The 19,269-nt window shown below is 49.6% G+C and overlaps 1 protein-coding gene across 1 annotated transcript in view; it reads right to left on the bottom strand.

Annotated features, from left to right (window-relative positions):
- Positions 1 to 18,767, bottom strand: part of TSPOAP1 (TSPO associated protein 1) — a 41,573-nt gene extending 22,806 nt beyond the window's left edge. Inside the window, exons 1-14 of the mRNA XM_036755880.1 lie at positions 18,372 to 18,767; positions 17,024 to 17,131; positions 16,558 to 16,686; positions 15,622 to 15,801; positions 14,622 to 14,801; positions 12,340 to 12,435; positions 7,473 to 7,556; positions 6,947 to 7,036; positions 6,565 to 6,687; positions 5,590 to 5,694; positions 4,976 to 5,026; positions 4,342 to 4,362; positions 2,801 to 3,002; positions 1,713 to 1,885 (exon numbers count right to left, since the gene is read on the bottom strand). Of these exons, the coding sequence (XP_036611775.1) occupies positions 1,713 to 1,885; positions 2,801 to 3,002; positions 4,342 to 4,362; positions 4,976 to 5,026; positions 5,590 to 5,694; positions 6,565 to 6,687; positions 6,947 to 7,036; positions 7,473 to 7,556; positions 12,340 to 12,435; positions 14,622 to 14,801; positions 15,622 to 15,801; positions 16,558 to 16,686; positions 17,024 to 17,131; positions 18,372 to 18,767 (1,938 nt within the window). The remainder of the gene's footprint in view (positions 1 to 1,712; positions 1,886 to 2,800; positions 3,003 to 4,341; positions 4,363 to 4,975; positions 5,027 to 5,589; positions 5,695 to 6,564; positions 6,688 to 6,946; positions 7,037 to 7,472; positions 7,557 to 12,339; positions 12,436 to 14,621; positions 14,802 to 15,621; positions 15,802 to 16,557; positions 16,687 to 17,023; positions 17,132 to 18,371) is intronic.
- Positions 18,768 to 19,269: the final 502 nt, after the last annotated feature.

Below are 19,269 nucleotides of genomic sequence, written 5' to 3'. Positions count from 1 at the left end.
ACATGAAGGTGAGTAATATTCGGCTGGAAATAGGGTGGATCCAGGTCATGAAGGGCTTTAAATGCCCAATGACATTTTATATGTGATACTGGAGGTAAAAAGAAGTATGCTGAGTGGGGGAAGGCCACGTCAGACCTGTGGTTTTAGGAATATCACTTTGGCATCTGTGTAGGAGATGAATTAGAAAAGGGAGGGACTTGAGGAAGGGAGCCCAGTTAGGAGGCTAGTATAATACCCGGGCGGAGGGGGGGGGGGGGGGGGGCGCGGGCGGGGAGGTGATAAGGAACTAGACCAAGCTGGTAGCACGAGAATAGAGAAAACTGAATCGAGGATGAGGGTGTGGGATAATAAGGTAGGATTGGAGATAACAGGAGGAAGACCTGATTTGGGAACAAATTTTCATCGGAAATTTGGGTGTGGAATTTAAATGTGACCTAAAGGGTCACCCTACTCTAAAGGATTCTTAACTTATTTTGTATCATGGACCCCTTTTGGGAGTCTAGTGAACCTATAGATCCCTTTTCAGAATATTTTTAAATGCATAAAATAAAATACACAGGATATCAAAGGAAATCAATCATACTGAAATAATTATAAAATATACTTTTAAAAAATTCACGGACTCCAGGTTGAGAAACCCTAATTACAGGCTACTAAAAATAAAAATGCAACTTTTTTTCACAGATACCGCCCCCCCCCACCCCAGTCTATCCACAGACCCCTTGTGTGTATGTGGGGTAAGGCGGAGGTCCATGGACCCCAGGTTATAAACCCGATTTTAAAGAATCTGGCTCAAAGGCGAAAGGGTGGAAGTGAGAGGTTGGATATTGACAAGAGACGCAGTGGGAGTTATACAGTATTTCCCAGTCTGTGCAACATAGGGCTGGGTGGACCTTGGACAGATTTGATGAAGCAGGAAGCCCAGCCAGGGGAGAAGTGATTTTGGCTCGCCATGACTCCATAATCTCCACCATTACACAATGAGATATTAACACACACACACACACACACACACACACACACACACACACACACACCCCTCCCCGCATCTGATCAATACCAGATTGATACCTGGGAAAATTTCATCTGCTAACTAAAAACCCTGAAGGAAAAAGGATTGTATGTTGGGATGACAAAGGGAGCAGCAAGTGGAATGAACAGGCAGGGACACTGAAGATGACCTGAACATGCACTCTCCAACAGGGTAGAAGTATGGAGCTCAGAACTAGGAGGCCAGAAGCTTAGGTGTCATCTCCATCCCAGAGCTAGCTTTGCACCTCCTCTGGTCCTAGGAGCAGGGAAATGCCTCTATACCCATAGCTAGTCTTATTAATAGTCTCTCTGCAAGTGTTCTTGGCGCCAAAATGTCTCCATACAGTCTGGTCCCCTGAGGTCTCAGGGGGTCCCCCAAGGACCAGGGCAAGAGGCAAGGCTACAATCCAACCTCTGAGGACAGGGAGCTATGTTCAGCTCATCTCCTATACCCTGAGGAGGTAGCTGGCAGAGTTCTGTCCCCTGTCCTTTGCCCAGCCAGATTTTTCCCCAGCCCTCCATCAGTGCAGCAACCTACAGTACAAGGGATCCCTAGAAGAAGTGTGATCATGAGAGCCCCCACTCGCTTCTTCCCAGAACTATGGCTGGAATACCAGGCTAAGCTAGCCAGGCTAAACTCTCTCTCCTGTACATCAAGTTGGGGCAGGGTGAATACTGACCTCTGGCGTAGGACAAGACTTGGGGCTGTTGTGAATGGATTCTGAGCGGGAAGAGTTGGAAAGAGACTCTGCTTTCTTGGAAGTCCTTCGTGGGGCCCCAGAGTGAGCAACAGAAACCACATCTGGAGCCCGTGGGGCACCGTGCCTGGGAGAGGCTGGCAGAACATCCACATCTGGAGGAGAGATAGGAGATCTGAGACAGGGAAGGAAAGTGGCTGACAGGCCACTGTCCCTCCACACCGTGGGGCTCCCATCCAAGAAGGTGGCTCCCGCTTCACAGCAACCCTAAAGAGCAGTGAGATGAGCTCCTAAGGGCCTGGAGGGAAGAAGATAGCCTGTCCTCCCCAACACTTTCCCTTCAGGGAGTGTAGTCAGGTAAGAATTGGGTGTTCACAGCTTCCCTGTGGCCTGAGCACCTACCAGAACTCCCAGGCTGCCTACAGAGCCTCTGCTCCCGATCCAAATTCTCCTGCCCTTTCTCCCTGCCATATTTACTGGGGGAGGGGAGGGAGTGGTCTAGCCCCACCAAGCTGCCTGTTCATCCAGTAATTCCTCTTTAATTCCCAGTAGTGACTTTGAGCAAGTTACCAGCCCACACACACTACAAACTCCATAAGTCCCCTTGTGCAACAGGGTCTTCATCCCTTCCAGGGCTATTGCAAAAGATCAAGCGAGAGGTTTGTGCCTGTGATAGAGGCCAAGTCTCATCTGCCCTGAGTCTCAGCTTCTTCTTCTTTGCAACGGGTAGAATGATCACTGCATTATCTCCTCATAGGGCTGTTGTAAAGAGAGTAACCCTGAAGGAGGGTGAAGGGACCTGTGATGTCACTGGTGTAGGGAACACTGGGTAAGGGGAATCCCTCTTCCAGTGTAGGTCAGCACCTTCTCTGCAGCAATTTATAGTCTCACAGAGTTGCCTAAAGCCCTGAGTCTTGCCCAGAGTCAGACAGCCATTATATGTCAAGAGGCAGGATTTGAACCCAAGTCTTCTTGACCTGAAGTCAGCCCTCTAACTACTGTGCCACACAGGCTCAAACATTCCAGAAATAGGAGATCTGGTTGTTGGCGCCATGATTCCCATCCCGTACCTTTGGGGCTAGGCCCCCTGCAGGGCTGTGGGGTAGAGCAGCAGCAAGGAGCAGGAGGCAGTTCAGCACTGCTAGTACCCAGCGTTGAGCTAAGCAAATCCAAGGGGCCTGGATGCATTCGAAAGGCCTGGAGCTCCTGAGCCAAGAGACTGAAGCGTTCGGTCTGGCTGCGGCACTGCTCCTCCAGCTCCCTCACCCGGGCCTGGGAAGCAGAGGTCATGAGCCCCCAATCCCCAGAGGGGGAGGGCAGCCTCTGTCCCCCTTCCCCCAAGGAGGAATACCCCTTCCTTTTCTTTTCTCCTCTCCCACAGGGTTAAGACCACATCCCTTCCCAACAGCATGCCTCAAAGAGTTAAATGTCACTTCCCTTTCTCAGTCTCTATTGGGCCCTGAATCAGTGTCAGGTGCCAGGGAATGAAGACTGGGGGTAGAATCTGGGGGATTTTTCTTCTCTTAGTAGAATGGTACAGTGAGGAGGGCAAGGAAGAGCATTGACCCTGGAGTCAGAGAACCTTGCTTCAAATCCTACTTATATGGCCTTGAGCACTTAACCTCTCTGGGCCTCATTTTCATCGCCTGTAAAATGAGGAAGTTGGACTTCATGATCTCTAAGGCCCTTCTAGGCCTAGACTTTTGATCTCAAGATCTTATGGCACCTCTACTCACAATTCCAGTGTCCCTACCCTAGGAAACCGTCATGGTGCTCTGTGCATACGTTTGTATATACTCTGCGTACACCCAGCAAGCCTATACTGCTGCTTGTAAGCCTTTTCCAAGGTAAAATGAAATTGTTTCCATCTTCCTAGCCTCTGCCCCACCCCAATCAGTGTCAATTCTGGATTTTTCTCAGCTCCATTTCTTCTCACCTTCCCACTGTCACTGACCCAAATCCCCTACCACAGAGAGGTAAAGGGGAGGGGGAGACTGGAGACCTAGAGGTGGGGGTGGGGAATTCCATCTTCAAGATGACTCATAAAGATAATAATAAACCAAACACTACTCCTAAGTCTTCCCTAGGAGGGCCACTGGCCTATAGCCTGTAGCATAGAATCAAGACCTTTGGAACTAGAAGGAATCAGAGAGACCATTTAGAGCAATTTCCTCATTTTACAGATGAAAAGACAAAGAACTAGGGTTAGAACCCGGATCTCCTGACTCCCAGTCCAACACACCTTCCAATACATAGCACACCCCCTACCAAGATCTGCTTCCAAGTCCAGTATCAAGACATCATTGATGAACTTTCTGACAACCAGAGCTTTGAGAAACAGGATGTCGTGGGTTTGGGGTGGGGGGAGGTTGAGGGAGGATTTGGGGAGGGAATAGGGTGGGACCAAGTGGACTCTTCTCCAGATAGGGAAGAGGATGAGTCAACTGACTCTGGGATTTATGTAATCCCACCCCCACCTCTGGCTACTGTGATGACCTGTTTTCTCTGAACCCTGGATGGGAGAGAGCATGCTCAAAGTCAGCTTGTGGCGAGTTGAATAGGGGAGGTTTACAGGGTAAAGTGGGAGCCCACAGGCAAGAGAAGGGCATACCTGCATGGAATCCAGGGTAGACTGTGGCAGTAAAGAAAAGAGCAGAGAGGTTAGAACCCCTCTGGCCCACGTGTTTGCTTATTAAAGCCCCATGGGGCAGGAAGAGAAGGGGGAGAAGGGGAAGAAGGGAGAGAGGGAAGGGGACAGGGAAAGAAACCAGCTGCACTGTGATTCCAGGACTGAGAGAGCAGAGCCTGAAAGGAAAGGAGATGCCCAGAGGTAAGGGTAGCACCTGTGAGGGCAGATGGAGAAACCTAGCCCTAAGGGGAGGCAGCTTCTGGCTGGGAGCCCTCCTCCAAGGTGGTTTTGAACCAACCAGAAGGAGGCAGCTCAGGTGGGGCAGGCAGAGCTCTCTCCTCCTCCGGGTGTGAGCCGGCATCCATCTCCAGCCTCCCACTCAAGGTGACTGATTCATGGTCCTGAGGAACCCTTCCTCCACCCACCAATACAACTCCCCACAAATATCAGGCAGTGTGGCTCTGTTTCTGGTCCCCTGCCTCAGGCCCCAGGGGACAGAAACATTCTTTCCTAGAGCTGATGGTCTGCCTGAGGTCAGTAGCCTACCAGGGAGTTCCCACAATCCTCCCTGCCCATACCCTACACTCCCAGCAACAGTCTCTGAGACTCCCATTACCTCCAAGAGCTGCACAGCCCCTTCATGTTCTCTCTTGGCCTGGGCCTGGGCCTGTGGGCAGGAGTCACAGGTTATAGAGGTACTGGGGAACAGGGAGCAAGGTAAAGGGAAGAGAGGAGGAGAATGGAGGGGGGGGGGAACGAAGGGGAGAGGAAGCACAGGGTGGGGGAGAGTGGAAACAGTTGGAAAAGAGAGAGGGAGTCAAGAAGGGGGAGGGGGGAAGGGGGAAGGGGGAGCGAGGGGAGGAAGAAGAGGGATAGTCTAAAGGAAATTAGTATCACCCACAGATAGAGCAGATGGGAGGGCCTGGAATCAAATAACCAGGGTAGGTCCTGGACCCCAACTTTACCTATATTAACCCCATCCCCAAGGGTAAGATTCTTCTTAGGGACCTAGGGTTGGTGCAGAAGAAGATAATTGCCCTTTCCCCTTTTCTTGATGGGGGAAATACATCAAAACCCTCTAGCCCAATCTCACACTGTTTCCTTCCCTCCCACCCCATTCTAGCTCTCTCCTTCCTTATTTAGGTACCTAGACTCTACCTCATTCCCTCCTTCGTGGATGGTGCTACTCAGCCTAGCCTCAGTCTCCATCACAGAGGCCCCTCTCCCTACCTGCTGAAGCCTCAGGACCTCTTCCTGCTTTTCCTGCAAACCTATCCGGGCCTGCTCATGCTCCAATTCCAGCTGCTGCCTCCTCTGGGCCACCTCTCGCATATGCTGCAACACACAGAGCCCCCAGTGATTGAGTTTGTCCCCATTGGCCCCTAGTCCTATGCTCTGGTTTGTTTTTCTAGTTAAACTGAAGCAAAATAGATTTTTTTGTTCCAGCACCTTATTTTAAACCTTTGTGAATCTGTTTACGGTGTGTTTCTTAACAGCATCTCATTGGATTATGCTTTCTAATCCAGTCTGCCATCTTCTTCCATTTTATGGGTTAGTTCATCCCATTCACATTCACAGTTCTACTCATTCATTGTGCTATTTATCTCCATCCTGTTGTCTTGTACTCTCTTCTCTCTTACCATCACCATCCCCCCACCTTGATAAAGAAGAGGGTGGCAAGAGAAGAATGAGTTCTATTCTTTATGTAATCTGCTTTCATGTTTGTGCCCTACCTCTTCTCTTCCTCCCATCCATTCACAGCTTCTTACTGTCTTTTATTTTTTACTTTTAAAACCTGATTTTAAAACCTTTTTCTAAAGTTTTTTTTTATTATGACTAATCTTTCCTTAAATATGTCTCCCTCTTATTTTCCCCCTCTCCTGTCTCTCTGTTTCTCTGAGTTGACTCCATTTTACACCAAACGTGTGTGTGTGTGTGTGTGTGTGTGTGTGTATGTGTGTGTATGTTTTCTATCCTCCTTTGACCAGTTCAGATGAAACTGTAATACTGCTTCCTCCTACTCTGCTATCTTTGCCAGTCCTTAATCCCCTTCAGTTCTACCCCATGCTTTCTTCCTCCTACAAAAAGTCTACCAGCATCCTCTCAAATCCCCTGCACACCAACACTCCTCCTATTCCCCAGTTCTCCCCTTCCTACTATCCCCATCCCCTGTATTTCTGCTCCCTATCATGTTCCCCAACTTACCTTCAGCACCTGCTCTAGGCTCTCCAGCTTGCTCTGGAGTCCCTGGCTCCTTCGAAGGGCTGAGTCCCTCTCTTCTGTCACCCCCTGGAGCTGGCCCCTCAGCTCTGCATTCTCAGATTCCACCTGGAAGGAGGGGAGAACTTAAACCCTCAGTGGAGCTAGGAGTCTAGGGATAGGGGAGGTTGGGAGCTGTTGTCTACATAGGGGTCTCTATCTCCTGGGCTGATCAGAAGAGAAGTGATAGCTTCTATAACCACCCAACTCTCCCGACACCCCAGCTTTATTCTCCACCCAAGGCCCAACAGCCTGGCCTAGGGGAGGCATGGAGAGGGAGGAGAAAGATGCCTAGGCCTACCCAGCTCCCCCTAAGTCAGGCTGGTACCTCCTCCTTCCCTGAGGCTCTGCCACTGAGCCTAGAGTTCTCCTCCACCAGTCGGGCATTCTCACTCTGCGCCTTTCGAAGCTGGAGTTCCTAGTAGAAGTGAAGGAATTCTGGGGATCACAAGGCAGAGAATCATGCCCACCTGCTGAGTCTTCTAGCCCTCCACCCCCACCCCCAACACGTTTACACCCAAGTCTGCCTACTCTCATTAATGAGCTCTTTGGATCCTACCCTCTCTAGAGTGGAGGCCCCTCTCTCCCTGTTCCCAGTCATTCCTCTCCACCCCACTCTTCCCCGTACACACATTCATCCCCTGGAAGGCCTGAAAGGAAGGGAACTGAAGTCCAGAGATGCAAGACTCAAACCCAGACTCCTGATTCCAAATGCAAAGGCCTAAGTTGGTTTAGGGACAGTCTTAACCCAGAAGCAAGGGGATCGATGAGATGAACTCTTTGGATCCCACTAGGAAACACTCGTCCCTACATGCTAGCTAGGACACACTGCCCCGCCTTGTTGTCCTGCTCACCAACTCCTCACATCGTCTCTGTTTCTTCCTCACTTCATGCTCAAGGGTCTCCCATTTCTTCCGTTTCTTGCCAAGTTCTAATTCCTGTGGAAATCAGAAATGGGCTTCCATCTGGCTCTACTGTCAGCAACACCCGGAAACATCTCACCCTGAGGATCTCAGACAACTGCCACTTTCCTCTCTGCTCACCACTAGCCCCGGCCACCTCTGCTTTGGCTGAATATTCTGAAACATTGAGGTCCTGATACCACCCTGACCCACTCTCTACATTGGCCTATCCCTGGGGATAATGGGAACAAAGCCCAGGTTAGTGTCCCCATGAGAGTATACTACCCCCTGTTAGCATAGGGTTGGTTCTACCTCCTACTACTCTGAGTTGGGAAAGTATAAAGAAGCACTCCACTTGAGTGGAGGCCTGAGAGCTCAGGTTTCTTCTCTCTTATTAGCAGACTACTTACTAATATGCTCAGGAAAAACATTTTGTTATTATTTAGACCTGTGGGTTTTTTCCCATTAAGAATACCCTCTACTAATTCAGACCAGCTCCTGCTCTGCCTCTTACAGAGAGTTGCCTGAGTCACTAAGACGTTAAGCAATATGCCCAGAGTCAGCATGAGTCAGAGGCAAGATCTGAACCCAGCTCTTCCTGGTTTTAAGGCCGCCCCTCAATCCAATATTCCCGTGCTGCCTTCCTCAGAAGCCATGATAACGGCTCCAAGTGGCATATATGACTATTGGCCTATGCCAGATGGATAGAGGACCACAAATCAAGGCTTACAGGGGATATCAAGGGCCATCTAATTCAAACTCTCGAATATCCATAAAAGCTGTGGAAAAGCAGGCCCCTGAAGGCAACAGTTGGACTTTACTGAAAACTCTGTTGTTCCTCCTACCTTGAAATGAGCTGCCTTCACCTAATTAACCCTAGGCCTATTTTACCCTTTGGTTCCTATGAAGACACAATGCACAAACTGATGACTTTAGAACCAAGCTTTTCCTAGAATTAAAGCAATTTTAAAAGAAACTAGGACCAGGGAGGGGGAAAAAACAATCTCTTTGAGATCAGTCTATTCCCAGACCATGAATTTGACAAATTAGAATCCACAGCAGACATATTGTTCAACCCTGTCCCATGTCCTTTTCCAAACTAAATGCAAATTCTTCTGGAAGATACCCATGTGCTCTATAATGATCTTTTGTACAGCTAATGAGCATGTAGGGAAGTAACACATTGTCCAGGCCAGATAGACTGTACCTGAAAGAGATGGTCTCTGCCAAGAACTCTTGTATACATCTCTACTACAGTAAAATGACAATGACATATATCTATGTTTTCTGTAAGTCTAAAACATACACATATGTTGAACAGAATCAGTTTCCTCTCTTTTGCTGATGTTTCTTGTTTTGAAAAGGATGATTTAATGTTTTAGTGGGTTTATTTCTTTCCTCCTCTGTCTTTGTTGCTATTTCTTGTTTTGGGGTGGACAAGTTCATGTGTGATTTTTGTTTCCTCTCTCCTTATCTCTGTCTCTCTACCTCTGTCTCTGTCTTTCTCCTTTCCTCTCTCTTCTCTTCTCTCTCTCTCTCTCTCTCTCTCTCTCTCTCTCTCTCCCTGTCTCCTCCTCCTCTTCCTCCTCCCCCCCCAGAGAAGAGTCCATAAAATATTTTCCCTGTCTTCTTCCCTTCCTCCTACCCCCCAACACAGCCTTTCACTTTCTCAGCATTTTCTCACTTTTTCTAAGGCCTAGAAAGTCTCTTGATGTTTTCCTCCCCTCTAATCAGGATCTCCAAAACACCTCAGCAAGAATGAGCTAGAGGGGCCCTTGGATGTAGATCCTTCTTGCTTTGCCATCTGTTCTGCTGAGAGACATTACAGTATAGTGCTTAAAGAGGCAAACTGGAAGCCAGTAAGACATGGATTCCAGTCCAGCTGCTATTGACACGTACTGGCTGAATGACCCTCTCTCCATCACTTAACCTCTCAGGGCCCTAGGCAACTGTCCAAGACCTGTATTGGTGGAAGGAATTTGCTCCAACACATTCCCTATACCAAGAAAATAACAGACCCAGTCCTTATCCTTTGTCTTCCCCAAGGTACTTTGGCAGCCATCTATAGCATCCACATCTGTCCCAATATAATGTGTGTGTGTGTGTGTGTGTGTGTTCTCTCCATCTGGTGAGTCCTGTTCATCTGTCTTTGTCTCCATCTTCTTTCAATCTGAGGTCTGCTTCATTTGCTATTAGAAGTTATTAAAGTGAAGAAAAAGATCTAAGTCTCATCTTGGAGAACAATGGTTTGCATACTTGCCTAAAATTTCCCCAATATGAGCAGCGTATATTTTTATTCCCTCTGTTTAATAAATTTACAGTAGCCTCAAAGCTCTGATCCTTTGTTCAAGTACCACCTCTGACACATACCGGCTACATGACTCAACAAATCACTTAACCTCCCAGGGCCCACCCGGGACAACTCTCTCAGACTCTACATTGGAGAGTAGTTGCTGATCTGCTTTGGTAGAGGGAGTTCCTCACCTGGAGCTCCTTATAGGCAGGGAAATCACAAGACCAGTCTCGATAAATAAACACACTTCTGTTTTCAAAGAAAACCTGTGTGAGTTGTTGTGTGTAAACTATGAAGACTCTTGCCAACATTGAAAGATCCTAAGGTCATTAGATGCTCAGAATATAGGTAAAATGGGGTTCTTAGCCTAGGATCAATGGGTAGATTCCAGGAGGTCCATTATATCTTTATTTTCACTAACCTGTAACTGACATTTAGCATTTCCTTCAGTTATGAATGTAGATGACAAAACATGGTTCTGGGGGGCCCATAGGCTTCACCAGATGGCCATGAAGGTCCATGACACAGAAAAGGTTGAGAATTCCTGGGATAAATGAAACTTATATGTCCATAAAGAGAGTTTCCATCATGGTCCCTTTTCTCTCAACCAGTATCTTGCCTTGGAGAATCTACACCTACTTCAGCCAGCCCAGGTACTACAGTTATCCTTTCCACATCACAACTTTCCCCATAGTGGTTTCAATATAATTGTGGGTTGGCATAAGAAATTAAATGGGAATTTGGGGGGGAATTTAGCAGAAGCCACAGATGGCATACACAGGCCAGCAGATGACACAGAAAAAAGTTTAGAAATTCAGAAACGCATAAAATATGTACAGCATCAATGTATTTTATCTCTTAATACCACAATAATTCAGAATTCTTCTTTGGTATGAGGGGAAGAGCCAAAAATTTTATGCAGATTTTCCAGATTGTGGGGGTGCCGCACCCCTGACCCCCATGATATGGAAGGGATAACTGCATATGGTTGTACTTACCAATTCTACAATTGCAGTTAGCCCATTTAGAATTCTGGCTATTATCATTAAATGTGGACTTTTACAGCAATTTAAGCTTTGCCAAACACTTCCCTCACAACAACCCTGTGAGGAACATGGTAGAAATAGCATCACCTTAATGTAAAATCAGTCTGGAAAGACAGGGGCCAGAGTGTGATGGATTCTAATGTCAAACTTGGGAGTGATTTTGCCTTATTATCCTAAAGGCAAAAAGGAGCCAGTGGAGTTCCTTAAGAAGGAGAGTAATGCAGTCAGAACTGAGTTTTAAGAATATTGTTTTGGAATCTCATCACTCTCATTTTGCAGGTGAGGAAACTGAGGTATGGAGAAGCCAGGTAATTTGCCCATGCTCACACAACTACTGGGAGTCTGAGGCAGCATTTGAACTCAGGTCTCCTCACTCTAAGGCCATCACCTATTCCAATATGCCAAGCTGTCTCTCTCAAAGAGCATCATAGGATGTTTGCAGTTAGAAATAACTTTAAAAGTCTTGGAATCTACTCATCTCTTTTATATATATGGAAACTGAGGCGTAGCAAAGTTGAATAATTTCCCCAAGGTCACACAGGTAAGTAAGCAGCATAGCCCAGCTCAAATCTGTAACAATTTGAACCCAGGTCCTCGGACACCAACTTAGCAATGAATTCAGCTGTTTCTTTTTGGGGGAGGAAGAGGGGATGGGGAGAAATAGGGTCTAGACCTGGTAAGGAACTCCTAGTGTGGAAGCTCCCTTCCTGACACTGATTGATAACTCATGACTTTTAACGAATAAACTATATATTGTCCCCTACCAAAATAATAAATAAATGAACTTGAACTCTCCTTGATGTTCCCCTTACTACCTAACAGGACCATGCCTCAGTTTAACTGGGGTAATGAATTTCTTTGCCCACCTCTGCCACCAGGCATAGTGAATGATCTAAGCCTGGGACTAGAGAATGGCCTTCAATGCTGGTCCTATCTGCCTGAGGTCATTTCTTTAGGTAGAAAAAGGAGATGGCAAAGGCCACAAAGTGGGGCTCAGAGAAGGTTGGCCACACAAGACTCTCCAATGGATGAGAGCTGAGTCTCTCTTGCTAAAATTCTGATAGGATGAAGATACAGCTGTCCCCTTTGGGCCCTGCTTTAGATGACTGTGGGCACCCATGTTGCCATAGCCAAGAAAAAGTATGAGAGGTAAGGACAAGGTTCCAGAAGCCACAATGGACCCCATATCACTATGTCATCACTTAGATAAATAGATAAGCTCTCACAGACCGTGAGATGTGAAGCGATTATCAAAGATCATGGAGTCAGTATGTCAGAAGCAGGACACAGCACCCAGGATCAGAATTCTGGTTCTCTCTATCCACTACTACAGGTGCCTCTCTAAATCCCCAACCCCAAGTGAGGGAGAACCAAGGAAATATAAAGCCAGAATTCTGCTCCCAACGCCTCAAAAAAAATCAGTATGACTAGATCTGACACGAGTCACCCCCAAAGTTCACAAGGGTCCCACAAAGCTCACCAATTGCTTGACCCTCTGCTGGCTTTCTGGCTCTGCTAATGAGACCCCCTCTGGTAGGATATCCACGTCATCCTGGAGTCTAGCCAAGGGCACTGCCTGGAAATGGCCAAAAGAATTTGACCCTCCCTGCAGAACGGACTGGTCCTTTAACCAGTCTGCCCTGCCCATGTCCATCCTGAACCTGGAAGGTTCTGACCAGACCTCACAGGCAGCATGAGGTCACCATTTGGGGTTGGAAAAAGGGAAGAAAGTCTGTATCCTCTCCTAGGTTTCATCCATTACTGGCTGTGTGACCTTCAATGAGACAGTTACCCTATATTCCCCATCTCTCCCGGATGGGATGCCCTACTCTGTCTCCTGGGGCAAATGGGAGGCATGAGTGCTTTGAGATCCTAACAAGTACTTTGGGTCCTGAGAGACCATTCTTGCTATCCAGGCCACCGTTTCCCATTTTAGCTATTTTCCCTTGTCCCCACCCGCTAACCTGTATTAAATAGGATTCTGTCCTCTCCTGAGTGCCCTTCAGCAGACAGCAGAGAATCTGGAGGATGATTCATCCGCCATGTCAAGGCTTTGGGACCCTTTCAGAACTGAGGAAGGCAGATCACCCAGACTCAGCATAGAGAAGGATCAATGAATAAAAACAGCTACCGTCTGTGTAGCACTTGAAGGTTTGCAAAGTGCTTCACGTCTATTATTTCATCTGATCCTCACAGCAATCCTGAGACGGAGGGGCTGTTATCATCCCCATTTTACAGATGAGTAAACTGAGGCAGACAGGAGTTAAGTAACTTGCCCAGGGTCACACAGCTAGTAAGTGTCTGAATCAGGATTCAAGTTCGGGTCTTTCTGAGCCCAGGTCCCACACTCTATCCAAGGCACTTTCCAACCATTGCTTCCCACCACCACCAGTACCCACCCCCCCAACGCCGCCTCCCTTCCTGAGTCAGATCTCCCCTCACTCGGGACCACTTCTCTACTTCCCCAGGGAACAGGTCCAGCCCAAATCAAACACCCAGGGAGTGAAAAGCTGGGGAAAAGCTACAGATACTCCAATCTGAGCCTTAAGCAGCTATTCTCTCCTCATCCAGCTTGGTCACCACGGGGTTAATGATGTACCAAGTCTAACTCGATAAGAAGGGAGTGAGGGTAAACAGCGCTGGTTCTTTTGGGAACCTGCCACCTCTCCTCTCCTCAGCTCCCACCAGGTCCCCAAAGCTTGTGCTCCTCACTACGTCCCTTTCTTGCCCCTCAGCTCCTGTGGGATGTGAGGGCAGGGAAAACCGTCAAGTTTCTAAGAAGGGTCAGAATCTGATACAGGGCTCAGGCCCTCCTCTAGCTCCCTCAAGGTGTCTCTAACCTCTCCAACTCATTCCCTATCCCCATCCCTCCCCCTCAGCTCCTGCCCAGCCCTCTGCCCTACACAGCTGGACTTGCCCCACACCATCCTGACTCTGCGGGAGAGCTGGCATCATTGATCCTGGGAGATCGGCTCCTACCTGGAGCTGGGACTGAGGACAGGATGGGGCACGGGGCAAATGCCCCTCAGGGCACTAAAGCCAAAGATGCCTGGGCAACTGTGGGGAGCCAGGCCACTGGTGCCGGAGGAAGCGTCCCAGGCAGCGGGCTCAGCCCAGAGAGCGGCTGCCACGGCAACCAGAGGGATTTACTGGGCTATACCACTCAGCTGGGGGGAAGAGGGAGGAGGAAGGAGGACAGAGGCCTGGCTGGTACAATTCAGCTCAGCTGCTGGAAGGTTGGGGATGAACACATCTCAGCCTCTAGCCGTGGCTGGACAGAGAATCTAGGCTGGAGGATGCCTGGAACTTCTCCTCCTAGCTTGGGGACAGCAGCAGGGGACTCACCGGAGGATTACCTGGGGGTAACTAGGAAGGGCATGATAGAAAAAGAGGGATCTAGCTGGACCAGGGAGGTTGGAAAATTGCAAGACTGGACTACAGAGAGGCAGGGAAGATGTCAGAGGATGAAAACTAGAGTCCTTTGAGGAAATTGAACATGGACTGGAGGGGATGGGGGCCGTTGCTGAACTGGGGCATGCTACTCTGCCCTGCTTTGTAATCCTCCTCTATTTCCTCTGGCCCCTCAGCTGATCTCATCTCTTCATACCTCCAATGTGGGAGGCTAGGGGGCACAGGGTAGAGATGGAGGCTGGCAGGATCCTACGGTTCTCCTCTTCCTCCATCTGATCTCCCTACCTGAGGAGATGGAGAGCCTCATTGACACCCCCCCCCCAGGATCTGCCTGCTGCTCAGGGTTCTCACCTCCCCAGGGGCCCCAGGGGCAGGGGGCAGCACAGTAGTGTCCAGGGGACTGGGGGACCCTGTCAGGGGGACCTCTTGCAGATTCCTCAGGGCGATCTGCCGCTGCAGCCTCAGAACCTCCTGCTGGGACTCCCGAAGAAGCCGGTCAAAGTCCCACACATTCAGCCATTGGGGGCCTTCCTGCCACACAGAATCCAGACACCATCAGGAGAGTGATCAGACCAGGTCTCAGGTCTTGCCCACCCCCCACCCTCCAAACCCTCATTTCCCCTGAGCTCTATTCCAGTTTCCAGACATCCCAGTCCAGGATTCCTCATCCTATCCCAGTCATACCCATAACCAGAGGCTCTGACCTCCTTCTTCAGGCATGTCTATTCATCTGACACTCCTCCCCTAGGCTCAGGAAAGCTTCTCACAGCTGTGAACCCCACTCCCCTTTTCACAAGCTATATAAGACAGGAAAGCTTGGCAGGGGGTACAGGATTCTGCCCAGTAAGGAATAGGTATGTCCATAGGTTTACATCTACACATAGCTTCCCACACATCCATATAGAAATATATATATTACACACACACATATCGGTCCCAGACACATGCATTTGTTTGCATGTACATGTCTTTACAGCTACATTGACACATTCATATACAGGCATCTGCAAAGCACATACATGCCTATGTTTATGTCCATTCATCCGGCAAATTTGGTGCTTGCCAACCCCCCAGGAGTGTGGCTCATTTATCCCCCATGGCTCAGGGCCCTCTTTTTCTCCCCTCCCACCTGGGCTGTGGCTGGGAGAACCCACTCCCCAGAATTCTCCATCTTCTGCCAACCCTTGCAACTCATTAGCATCTCATCAGCATTCTAATTATAAGGTAGGCCCTGAGTGGCATTAAGGGAACAAGAAGAAACCTCTTGGTGGGGACAGGAGAGTAAAAGGGATGAAGGACCAACCAGGGAGTAGGGTCTGCTCTGCGCCCACCCTACACATGCCCACCATACCTTGCCCTCAGAGCTGAGTCGTGCTTGAAGCTCCTGGCACTGCCTCTGCAGGTGAGCGATCTGCTTGTCCTTGGCCAGGAGGGCACTAGCTGTCTCACTGAGGTCACGGGCTCTTTGACCAGCCAGGGCCTTCCTGGCCAGCTCCAGGCCAGCACCCGGACGGGGCATGGGAGCATTCACCTGTCCAGAGGCCAAGAGTTTTCTTGTTAAAATCTGGCTCCTTCTCTCCCTTGTCCCGGTGCTTACCGCTCTCCACCCTCAAATAGGGGAAAGAGTAGAGGCAATATGAGAACCCAGAAGTTTTGGTTTAGGCAGAGGCCTGCCCCCACTGGCTCCCCCAGGGTGAATTCTTCTTGGACTGTGATATGTGGGCCACAGACACTCTTCACAGGATAGCATTCAGGTTCCCGTTAAGGCGGAGGGCTTTCCCCTCATACTGAGTGGGATTGAAAGAGTTAATGAAGCAATAGTTAAGCCTGGGAACAGCTGGGAAGCTAGAACAGCTAAAATAGGGCTGCCACACTGATGGGTGCCCCCTCACACAAATACACACGCATACCCAGGAGTACTCAGCAGGCCTCCACATCAGAGTCAGCTCAAATGAGAATCTGGGCAGCCTACTTCCAAGCTTTGCTCAGGGGAAGGGATTATCTTTGACTCCTTAGGCCATACCCCAGAACTCCCAGTCCTCTGAAACTACAGCCTCCTAGATTTTATCACTGTTCCACTTTGCCACTTCTCATTTTCTGTGTTTATCTAGTTTCCCAGAGGCTCCCAATTCCTGGGTTTTCCTGTCAGCTTCCAATCAAGACCACTTGTATTACCAGTTTCCCAGACATCCACTGTCTCATTCCCTCATCCCATAGTCCCTCGGTCTTCCAATCCCCCAGCTCCGCAGCCCTCAGGTGTCTCATCCCCCCAGACTCTAGCCCTCACCATGAGCAGGTTGGCCTCCTGGAGCTTGTGGGCCCTCTCTTCTAGCCGTTTGGCAATGACTGCCAGTTCTGCATTCTTCCTCTTCAACCTCCTCACCTTCTCCTCTGTCTCAGGGAAGCTGCTTTTTCGCTGGGAGTAGACCCAAGATTTAGTAGAATGGAGAGGTCTCATAGCATCCAGCCCTGCCAACTAACCCCTATACTATTCCCCTGGTTTTCCTACCTCCAGCCCCAAGGCTCTGTGGGGCTTGGAGTCAACAGCTCACCCTCTCTAGGCCTTGGTGTTTGAAAGGGGGAAGATACCTCTCTCTCCAAAGGGAACTGGCAAGGGATGGGAACTAAAAAGTCAGAACATCTAGTTCCTATTCCTGATTTCCCACCCTCTACCTCCACCACCCACTCCCACCTTAAAGCTTTTTGCTTCCTCCGCAATGCTGCCCCATGCTCAGGTTCCTCCAACCTCTCACCAGCTGTTGGTTCTCCTCCTTCAGGATGGCACATCGACGTTGCATTTCACCTAGAGCCCTTAGCAGTTCCATGTTAGGCCTCACCCCACAACCTGAGTCCAACCAGTTCTGACAGGGAAAGAAGAAGGCATGCAGGCCTCATTGGGAGCCCTCCCTTCTCAACAGCCAGGTTGCTCCCCATTCCAAACACCACCACCACCTTTTACTTGTTGAGCAAGAGTTCTTAACCTGGGGTCTATGGATAGATCTCTAGGTGAGAGGTCTGTGAACTAGGATTGGGAAAAAATGTATCTTATTTTCATTAATCTCCAACTGAAATTCAGCATTTCTTTCAATTATTTCAAAACATGATTCTGAGAAGGGGCCCATAGGCTTTACCAGACTGACTACCAAAGGGGTCCATGACAGAAAAAATGGTTAAGAACTCCTGTCATGGAGTCTGAAGAGAATCAGAAGACAAGAGTGAGGAGGAGGTCCTTTCCCCAAGAACCTTGACCTCTCAAGAAAGTTCAAAAGGGGAACAAACGGGAAGAGAAGGAGGTTTGCCTTAGTATGCCCTACCCTCCTGGCTCACACTGGCACCATTTGACCCTGGGCCCTTCCTGCTACCATTGTCCCAGGCTCACTTCCACTCTCCCAGGAAAGTCCCACTTTGAGGCAAAAACTGGGAGATTGGGGTGGGCATGGGGACTCTGGCCCTTATCGTTTTCATGGCTCTCTCAATTCTCCCTCTCTCCACACTGCTAGGATTTTCTACCAATTCTAACCCTTTCTCCCAGCTGCCTGGCTGTTCCCCAGAAGTGATGCCCCCAGTCCCAGACTCCATGGCCTTCTCTGCCTCCTGTTATATCTGCCCCATCTCCTACTGCCTCCCTATACTCCATCCCCCACCCCAAGACTTATTCCCTCTAAGCTTCCCTCCCACTTTCTTCTCCCTCCCTTCAAGAGCTAAGCACCCCTAAGGAGAAGGAGGCAGCAAGCCTAGGGAATGTGAGGGTTGCAAAGAAAGATAGAATGAGGCAGAGGCAGACAGCACCAGTCAGGGAAAATGTCAGACCCAGAGAGACAGATGGACATCAAGACAAGGAGACAGGCAAAGATGGGCAGATAGTGTCACCTAGTCAGGCACAGAGCTAGACTGACAGAGACCCAGAGAGATAGGGCCTAAGGCAGAGAAGGAATGACAGATGCAGAACCAGGCTCCCAGACAGGGAGGGAGAAGGAGACGCAGTGGGGCTGCAGCTCTGGCTAATGCCATGTGCTGAAACTGAAATGGCATCAGCTAGGGCCCCCAAATCCTCACCCTCTCTACTCCCTACAAGCCAGCCCCTCCAAACAACCTTCTTACCTGGAGGGAATCCTCTGGGTCCCAACACTGTAGCCTCCTCCTGTTGGATCCAGGGCTCTCTGGGAGCTGGGTGGCACTCAGGAGGCTGTTTGCTTTGGGCGACACAGCCTCTTCCCCTCCAGATGGAGTGTCCTCCATCTGTCCAGGGCTCCCAGACTCCCCTGGCTCTAGGTTCTCCCCAGGGTCCAGCTCTTCAGCCTCCAAAGCCACCAGGGCATCACCCCACATTGGAGCTGTGCTCCCTGGCACATCCCCTGGGTTCGGGGCCCAGCCAGGCCAGCCGGGCAATGCCTGTGGTTCCATTGCTCCTTGCTCCCCTTTCTCCCTTGATGGGGAGGGGGGGAGCTCAGATCCTCTGTGGCACTGCAGGACCCCAGGGCCAAAGACCAGGGGCATCACCCTGCCAAATGAGGGCACAGCGTAGGGTCATGTTGGGCCAGGACCTCTCCTCTGGTCAGTCTCCTGGCTCCACGCACTCCGTCCAAGGTCGGCAGCGAGAGATCTTTCCTGCCTACAAAGACAAGCCGAGCTGCTGGAATTGAAGCTGGGGTTTGTGTGTGAGTGTGCGCCAGTCTCCGTGTGTGAGCGAAAGAGGGTGTCCCTGTGGGGGCAATGTGAGGAGGCCAGAGACAGTTTCACCAGATGAAAGCATGGATCTCCGTGCGTGGATCAGTGGCAGGAGATGTTGGGGGAGTGTATGTGGGAGGGGGTGTCTTTGTGTGTGTGTGTGTCTGTGTCTGTGAGTGTGTGTCTTGCTGGTGTGGTTTAGTAGATGGGTATCGCTATCATTAATTGTATTTGCATGTGTGTCAATGTCTCTGTATGACAGTGCCTCTATATGCTCATGTGTCCCCTTCTATGTATATGGTGCAGTATCTTTGGGTCTATCTGGCCATCC

This window comes from Trichosurus vulpecula, chromosome 4 (genome assembly GCF_011100635.1).
Source record: "Trichosurus vulpecula isolate mTriVul1 chromosome 4, mTriVul1.pri, whole genome shotgun sequence".
Lineage (NCBI taxonomy): Eukaryota > Metazoa > Chordata > Mammalia > Diprotodontia > Phalangeridae > Trichosurus > Trichosurus vulpecula.
Note: the sequence above shows the minus strand (reverse complement) of the source record. Positions and strands in the feature narration are given on the sequence as shown.